Raw genomic sequence first — 8,960 nt, 5'->3', positions numbered from 1 at the left:
TCGAGACTCACTGCTGTCTGGCCCCCATGTTTCACAAATAGGTTTATCCGCGTGGTGGATTTTTTCATTTTTTCTTTTACATTTGTTTTATGACAGACTACAGTTACCAAGTTTAAACATGCACCCTTCAAGGTCCTATTTCAATTTTATTCACAAACAACCGTGATGCTGCATCTTCAGGCCAGACTGTTGGGCTGCAGTGAGCGGGCTGCAGTGAGCGGGCTGCAGTGAGCGGGCTGCAGGCTGCAGCCCGCTCACTGCAGCCAATGTCTCTGTTCTGCTCTCTAAGCTGTCACCAGCCTCAGTGGGGTTTGAGAGTGATGATGATGTGAGGAAGATGTTATTTGAAGCAAGATTGAGATTATTCCATTTCAGATTTTAACAAGTGCTATGGGAACACCAAAGATCCTGTGTAAATGTTGACGACAAAAAAGGAAATAAAAATGGTAAAACTTGATGCCATGAGTCCATGACTGGGTCTGTCTGAGTCTCTTGTAAACCTTCTGAAGAGCTTCACCAGAGCTCCTTAGCCTGGTGACAAGTATCCTGAGGACCTTCACGCTAGGGGGGGGGGGGGGAGGGGGGGGGTGGGGAGGGGGGAGGTGACATCACTTGGGGGTGGTCTTACTGTGGATGCGGAAAGGCAGCTTTAGAGGAGTGGGTTGAGAGGCTCCGAGACAGAGCAGGACCTGGGAGGGTTGGGTTTACACTGGTAACCAAGATGCTGAATGACTTTATGTAAACAGTGTGAGGATGCAGGGGTGTTGACGGAACAAGTCACCAAGGAACCTTCCAGCATGGACTGGAGACAGGCTGAGAGAGGCGAGCTGCCTCTGAACTTCAGTGGTGAGTTCACAGCTTGATCAGCTAGTGCTGGGTCTACAACTGATGTATCCACTTAAGCGAAGATAGATGGTAATCATGTTGTATGGAAGTGAAATACACATGCAGTAGTTTTTGAATGTATACTGTATGTAGAAGGTTTCTTCAGGATCTTTTTTTATGTTGTTAAACATGGTCAATATGCTCATATCCTTTCGAAAAACAATCCTTGGAAGTTTGTTTGAGAACTGATAGATTATAATGATCAGCCACATTTGAAATCACTTCAGTTAATTGAACCTTTTGTGCTTGTTTAATATTTCTTCCCCAGGAACCACACAGCTTGTTTCAGCTGAGGATCCTAACACCAGTTGGGTTGGTTCCTGCGGTAACGGCTCGTGTCGGTCGTCCTGGCGACCAGGATGCTCCTACGGCACGGTCGGACTGGTCCTCATCGCCGTGTTCCCCGCCTCCCTCAGCATCCTCACTGTCCTCGGCAACGCTCTGGTGATGCTGGCAATCACAGTCAACAAGCAGCTGCAGACCATCAACAACTACTTCCTGTTCAGCCTGGCGTGTGCGGACCTGATCATCGGGCTCCTTCCCATGAACCTTTACAGCCTCTACCTCATCATGGGCTACTGGCCGATGGGAGCAGTAGTCTGTGACCTTTGGTTGGCGCTGGACTACGCGGTCAGTAACGCCTCAGTCATGAACCTCCTCCTGATCAGCTTCGACCGCTACTACTGTGTGACCCAGCCTCTGATCTACCCGGCCCAGCGCTCCCCCCGGGTGGCCGGGGGCATGATCGCGGCGGCCTGGCTGCTCTCCTTCCTCCTCTGGGTGCCTGCCATCCTCCTGTGGCAGCACCTGCACCACACTCTCCCTGAGGGGAAGTGTTACATCCTGCTCCTCGCCAGTCCCACCGTCACCCTGGCAACCACCCTCCCCTCCTTCTACATCCCTGCCGCCATCATGATCGTCCTGTACGCCCGCATCTCCCTGGCCAGCAGGAGCCGGCTGGCCGAGCTGCGCTTGGAGGGCAGGAAGAGGGGGACCTCTAGTGGTGGATGCCGGCGCGGCGCGCGCAGGAAGGGTGGAGCTGTGTCCTCTGAGAGGGAGATGGAGAGTGACTGGGAGAAGGTTCATGAGGTCGCCTCTGTTGAAGGTGAGACCAGTGTCTGTCCTAAGCAGGACGCACGGCTATCAAACGCTCCCCTTGATTCTACAGGGGAGGCCAGAATAGAAGCCACTTATGATATCCCTCACGCAGCGCCCTCACCCAGAGAGACCACGCCAGACCCCACAGCTGTCCAACACAGCAGAGCAGAGTTCAGCCACCTCACCACAGTGGTTCAACCACACCCTCCTCACAACGGCTCCTGTGCATCAGAAGCGCTGCATGCTCTCCCCAGCTTCAGTAGGAGCCGGGCGAAGACACGGAGGCGGGTTGGAGCGAGGGAGAGGAAGGTGACCAGGACTGTCTTGGCTATCCTGCTGGTCTTCCTCCTCACCTGGACCCCCTACAGCGTCATGGCCGTCATTGGAACGTTCTGTCACTACTGCGTGCCTGACACCATGTGGACCCTGGGCTACTGGCTCTGCTACATCAACAGCACCATCAACCCTGCCTGCTACGCCCTCTGCAACCCCACCTTCAGAAGGACCTTCCGCAACCTTCTACGGTGTCGATGCAGGAACGTGGGATGGATGTGCAGGTGAATGTGACGGATGTGCAGGTGAATGTGACGGATGTGGAGGTGAATGTGACGGATGTGCAGGTGAATGTGACGGATGTGCAGGTGAATGTGACGGATGTGCAGGTGAATGGGACGGATGTGGAGGTGAATGTGACGGATGTGCAGGTGAATGTGACGGATGTGCAGCTGAATGTGACAGATGTGCAGGTGAATGTGACGGATGTGCAGGTGAATGGGACGGATGTGGAGGTGAATGTAACGGATGTGCAGGTGAATGTGACGGATGTGCAGGTGAATGTGACGGATGTGGAGGTAAATGGGACGGATGTGGAGGGGAATGGGACGGATGTGCAGGTGAATGTGACGGATGTGGAGGTGAATGTGACGGATGTGGAGGTGAATGTGACGGATGTGCAGGTGAATACGGATCTCGCGTAGTATATCCTCATAATAAAATAGGGTTGTTTGTCAAAACAATTATGTTCACTGTTATTCTGTCCACATAGTGTCTTCATGTGATGATGGCAAGATGTCATAGAGATGTTTGATTAGGAGTGATTAGTTAGCTGTGTTAGAAATTCTGTATTGCAACCGTAATATTACTTGTTTCAATACCAGTATCATTTGTGTAAAGTGATATTTTTTTGTGTGCCTCCGGTTTTTATTGCATTGTACTGTATATATTCAATATGCATAGATACACTGTATGAATTCATATTCATAATAGAAATTCAAACATACCAAACATATTGTTGTTAAACAAAAACAGTACAGTTTTAATTTGTCTTTTTAAACAAACCTCATTTGTAATTATGCCACAATTTGTCTTCTTTGATATCTTACACACTTGCAATGCCTATTAATCTACCATTTTCTAGCATAGAACTCATTCAATATATTCAGTAACACCCTCAATCATTGTAGAAGCATTACGATATTTTTCATTGCATGATTTGGATGTTAATTACCTAAAGCTGTATAACTATCTACAAATGTTTGAGTTCTTTAACATTTTCAGTTAAAACAGGTGATAAACTCTTGACTATGATGACTGAATTAGGTTTCATCGTTCCCTAGCAAAAGTAATATTTAAAAAGTTTACACCTTTTAATCCAAAAAAACAAAACAGAAACCACCCGGTGTGGTGACCAGACATGAGACACAGGAAGGACAGGGGGGGCAGTACAAGGTGTGTTGCTGTTTCAAGGAAGAGAAATCGCTCAGACGCGGAAGCGCTGGCTGAGTGTTTGGCAAAGGAAGGAAGATGTTGATTGTGCTGCTGAAGTAAGCCAGAGTTCGCCCCTGCTGAGTCCTGGTCCCGCTCTCTCTAGTTCCCGTTCCTCTTTTTATCGCCTGGAAAAAGAAACACAAAAGGTGTAAACTTCACAATGGCACTGGAACTAGAGGAAAAAACTTAGCGTGATATCCAACTTTAACCCTGAGGTTGGTTTTTGATTTCAAGTCATGGTTCTAGCAGGGTAGACTGAGTCACTGGCTGGGTCACAAGCCAAAATAAACGGACTGAATAATTAAAAGTTTGAAAATTCCTGATGGTCAACATAAAAATATGGCTGACGTTCCCACTAGCATGACTCGGTACATAATCAAACTTTTCCCCCTAACATTTCTGTTTTGACGATGATGTAAGCAATGAGGACATGCGTCCACAGGGATGAGTACCTCTGGTCCTCTTGGGTTTGGCAGAGCAGGGTTTAGACACCTTCACTGTTGTCTCACACTCTGCGTTGAACAGCGCCTTCTTCAGAGTCCCTGACCTGCTCTTGGTCCCCATCTCAGTGTCGCACTCACCCCAGCTGGTGAACCTGTACTTGCAGTCGCCTGCAATCACAAAATCATTGTTGCCTTGTGATTTCAGTGTGTACGACAGTACGAGTCTCTACGGATAATACAGTCCTCTGGCCCAGTTCCACCGCTTTCACGCCTCTTACTGATGTCTTTCTTCCAGTTGCAGGGGATTTTGCAGTCGATTTTCTTGGTCTGGTCCTTGCAGGTGGCCTCGCGAACGCCGTTTCCACAGTCTCCTGCTTCTGGGACGCATTTACTGTAGGTCCACTCACTGCACTCCCCACCAGCCCTACCCTCTTTACCGTTACCATGTTTACCTGGAAGCAGGGAAACAGAGAGGACTGTTGTTACAAGAGCTTGTTGCTGTCACACGTTAGAAACAACATGGGGGCTTCTTTAGAAGGTGAACGTGGTTCCAACAGCACAGCTGACCTTTGTGACCTCTGTGTCCCTTGTCGGCTTCTGTGGTCACCATGACGGCCACGAGCAGGAAAAGTGTGATTGAGAAAATGCCACGCATTCTGTGAAGAAAACCACAAATGTTTTTTTCAAGTCTCGTAGATCTGGCTCTTCTGGGGTTGTGCCCTAGGCCTAGTCAACATCTCAAGGATCTCTTCATCTCCAGAAATCCATGGAAGGATGTAGAAAATCTTAAATACTAATCAGTGTTCTTGTCTAACCAGAGATACAAGTTTGTCCAGCAACGGAACTGTAAGGTACAGCTTCTCCAACTGCATACCATACCCATCACAGCCAGATAAGATCACGCCACCTTTCCATTACTACATTTCCTTATGGAAAATATGCCATTGCACCCTGGTCGACATTTAATCAAAGTACTCTTGTATTAAATATGTAACCTAATAAAAATAACCTGTGATTTAGTTTGGACCCAATTCTGGGTTTTGGCCAGAGCATTACCGCCTGCTGCCATGATGGCTCTCAGTGTGAAACACTCCTGTCACCAGGGTAGGCTGACGTATTCTGAAATAGCTCCCATTTGTGTTGTTTCTTTCCACAAATCTTTTTTTCCTGGTTGGATGCTGGAGTCGGTGAAACAGCAGTGCCTCAAGCATCATGAGACAAGGCCTCAATCAACTCGCAGAAGATCCTTCCCTCATATGTGGGCCCCGGACACACCCTAAAAAAAATGTGTCAATGTGTCAATAACCCATAAATCCGCCCCCCTCTCTCCATCTCTCTTTCTCCTTCTGTCTCTCTCTCATTGTGTTGAAAAATTACAGACTCCCTCTTTCAGGCCTCCATTAAAACGAGGGGCTTCTTTCACAGATCAGCCGGCGGAGCAAATCCCAGTCCTCGGGCCGCTCCTAAATGTGGAGGGCTCCTCTGGCCCGGGGGGGGGGCTTTTGTGTGAGACAGAACGGGCTCTCAGCGGGCCCCTCTCTGTGCTCCAGCCATGCGGAGGAGGAGGCCAAGCAGCGCCTGAAAGACGCTTTACACTCCCCCTCAAAGGAATACTGATTCATTGGCCCAAAACAAAGACCCTTCTTGCCTGTTTTCATTTCTCTCAAAAGCCCTAACACAGATCCCATGCCACATCTTAGAGAGCAGGGCCCTCTCTGGAGACCAGCTGAATATAAACTTATTTGCATAAGAAGACAATCAAGTCTTAAGACGAAGAAAATGAGTGTGATGCTGCCTTTGGTAAAAGCGAGGGGCGTGGTCTACATTTAGAGAACTTCCTCATGAACCAGAGTTCACTATCCCTGAGAGACAAACTTCATGAAAATCCTTTACAGAGGATGTTGAAAGCAGATGTGTACAGACCTTTAGAACTGAACCGTTTTTCTGATCAACCAAACACTGTTTAGTACAAAGAAAAGTTTTTGCTCAGATGACGTTGAAAGACAACAAAAAAACGACAAAAATAACAAGAAATGGTCCATTCTTGTACAGAAAGCTTCAGACCATATTGGAAGTTCTAAAGCCTCTAGACATACTATTCCTCACTCTCTAAAGACACATCACCTGAAAGGACGAAACAAATGTGTGGTCTGACCAATAACCCCAAGAAGGTTGAATGACAAGTGCAGAGAACACAAAAGGATTGAACTTTGTCACAGGAGGATGCCGCGAGAGGGTGGTTCGGGTGCATTCCATTCCTCTGGCTTCTTATTTCAGCCATGACTAGCGTACAACCTGTTTTGTTTTTTACAAATGTTTAACATGTCTCCCCGATATAGGCTCGTAAATCTTTACATGGAAAATTGTGTTAGCCCACATGTGGCATGAATTAATGTTTTATAGGCTACTGACGCAGTGTTGGTCCTGGTCCTGAGAGGAAGAGGAGCTTTAATTGGAGTAAAATTAGCCCCCAAGGCTGTGTGCAAACAATGAGCTAGCCATTGCTACTTCCTACAGCGTCAGATGAATCTGGATATTGACGGCTTTGACAGGGAGACAAAAGCGATCTGAAATCCCCACCGCCTGTACACTGTCACAGGGCAGAACGATGCGCCGTCTTTTGTTAAAAACGTGTTTCCCCAATAGGCTATAGTTTCACTCTTTTAAGGCCAAGCTAACTGAATCAATATTTCTAACAAATTAGACTACAAAACTTATATAACTTATTAAAAAACGATGACGGAAACTGCAAATAGCTTAGTCTAACACTCCTTTTGCCACTTAACAAATGTATTGGGGATAGGATACAAGGAAATTCGGAAAGAAAAATACCATCAGCAGTATTCTCCACTCAACTGAACAGCTTAAGTAAGATTTGCCTTCAAATGTCTTTACATAGTAAGTAACATAGTAACTGAGTCTGACCATTTAAAGTCTTAGATTAATATCCCAGTCGTAAGTAATTCGAGTGGTTGGGTAAGAACACAATTAGTAAAGCGCACTGGATTGCAATAGTTGAGCCAAACATTCATAACAAATGGATACAATTTTACCTGAAATGATACTTATTGTAAAAAATACCACTGCATTTACAATTTGACAAAATAATATCTATGAAAATGTCTCTAAAAGTACCATTGTATAGACCAAATGAATCTTACTTTAATGTAAAAGTGGGTACCTCAGTCGATTTATCGGTAGATTAGTGATGCTGTCTCGCTCTCAGACCACAGCTTGCGTCTATTAAGTCGACCTGCTTTTTCCTGAGCTACTTTTTGGGTTGGTCGCATATGAACAATGTTTAAATCAGCCACCCGATGACATCACGAACCCACGTGGCATTACTTTAATCCTCATAATCAGGCGCAAAACAAGAGGCTCTCAGGGTCATTTGCATAAAAGGCTGGTGATTATGATTTTAAGTCCTCCATAGAGCTTCTTCTATTGTTCTTCACAACTGAAAGCATGCAGCACATCTGTTGTGTTTTTGTTACCTCGCATTCTAAATACATTATGATCCTCAAGATTGTCATTGGACATTCTGTAACAACACAACTTCTGTCTTTGAACTGCGTTTACAGTAGCCTAACGTTTTTTGTTTACAATCTCAAGGAGACAGATAAATAAACAATTTAATCATTTATGAAAATTGTTTAATTTGGGGAACAATTTCTAATGATTTATCAATATAGGCCTACATTGGAAAAAAATTCTGATAGAAGTTTATTGTTGACGTTTTAAAAATAAAACTCACTTCCACTGAACTGACTGAAAAGATCAATCAGTTGACCTTAGTTAGGGAACAACATAATGCGGAAATCCTATAGCATAGACAAGACTGGGGCGGTTGAGAAGCGCTATTTCTAGCTCCTTTTTCCGTGCGATGCGAACACGTTCAGGACCTGATCTCCATATAAATTCTTTCAATGGTCCTGCCACCCCACTGCCCTCTTTATAACAGAGCCACGGGTGAGATATTTACCCAGATTAATAACGTCCTTGAATCCCCACTTTATATACAATGAGCGGTCCACAAAGAGCTGCCTAATCCAGACAAAAACACCAATGCATAGCGCATGTAGGCCAAGGCTCAGAGTTTGAGTCATTGGGTAAGTACGGGGTTTGTGTGCCAGTGAATGTATGACAATGTTAGCCTACGCCTCACACGTATAGCTCCTTGCTCAGCGTCTGATTATGATCCGTCGGCACATTTGACCATTCTGTCCATATTTGGCGTTATAGTGTTCGTGCTTGTTCTTGTTCTTAAATATTACTGTTTAGAAGAGAGAGGATCCATCATGTGGCTTTCTGATGACCATCACATATCCTAAGGAAAGATAATTATGTTGTTATTAACACGAGATAATAAAAACCTGCCATGTAAGGGGTCACTTGTAATAACAATTATTACACTGTCATTACACTGTTGTTACACTGTTATTATGCTGTTGTTAGACTGTTTTTTAAAAACACTATTACACCCCAAGAATCAGAATCAGGTTTATTCGCCAAGTAAGTGTACAAAAACGATTAATTTGCTTTGGTGGGCAGGTGCATACAATAAACATTACATTTTACATTTACATTTAGTCATTTAGCAGACACTCTTATCCAGAATGACTTACAGTAAGTACAGGGACATTCCCCTCAAGGCAACTAGGGGGAAGTGCCTTTTAAACAATTCGAAACAATACTGTACAATATAAAATAGGAGACTGCAATAGGGATGCTGTATTGTGCAATAGTAACTGAGGGTAGCGTTTATGT

The 8,960-nt window shown here is 45.3% G+C and overlaps 2 protein-coding genes across 3 annotated transcripts; one reads left to right on the top strand and one right to left on the bottom strand.

Moving 5' to 3' along the window:
• Window positions 1-791: 791 nt before the first annotated feature.
• Window positions 792-2,544, top strand: chrm4b (cholinergic receptor, muscarinic 4b). Its single transcript, XM_067233917.1, has 2 exons — window positions 792-846; window positions 1,175-2,544. Exons 1-2 carry the CDS (start codon window positions 798-800, stop codon window positions 2,542-2,544), a joined length of 1,419 nt encoding a protein of 472 aa, XP_067090018.1. The 5' UTR covers window positions 792-797.
• Window positions 2,545-3,271: 727 nt separating this feature from the next.
• Window positions 3,272-7,510, bottom strand: mdkb (midkine b). Of its 2 annotated transcripts, none has more exons than XM_067233918.1 (5): window positions 7,355-7,510; window positions 4,761-4,849; window positions 4,472-4,645; window positions 4,203-4,361; window positions 3,272-3,875 (listed from the first exon to the last, which is right to left on the bottom strand). In XM_067233918.1, the coding sequence occupies exons 2-5, from the start codon at window positions 4,846-4,848 to the stop codon at window positions 3,850-3,852; spliced, it is 447 nt and encodes a 148-aa protein (XP_067090019.1). In that variant the 5' UTR covers window position 4,849; window positions 7,355-7,510; the 3' UTR covers window positions 3,272-3,849. The 2 variants fall into 2 exon arrangements, with proteins under 2 accessions (XP_067090019.1, XP_067090020.1); XM_067233919.1 differs by having other exon boundaries at window positions 7,375-7,494.
• Between the last annotated feature and the right edge of the window lie 1,450 nt (window positions 7,511-8,960).

Source organism: Osmerus mordax, chromosome 4 (assembly GCF_038355195.1).
Source record: "Osmerus mordax isolate fOsmMor3 chromosome 4, fOsmMor3.pri, whole genome shotgun sequence".
NCBI lineage: Eukaryota > Metazoa > Chordata > Actinopteri > Osmeriformes > Osmeridae > Osmerus > Osmerus mordax.
The sequence above is the reverse complement of the archived record's forward strand: the minus strand, read 5'-3'. Positions and strand labels throughout refer to the sequence as shown.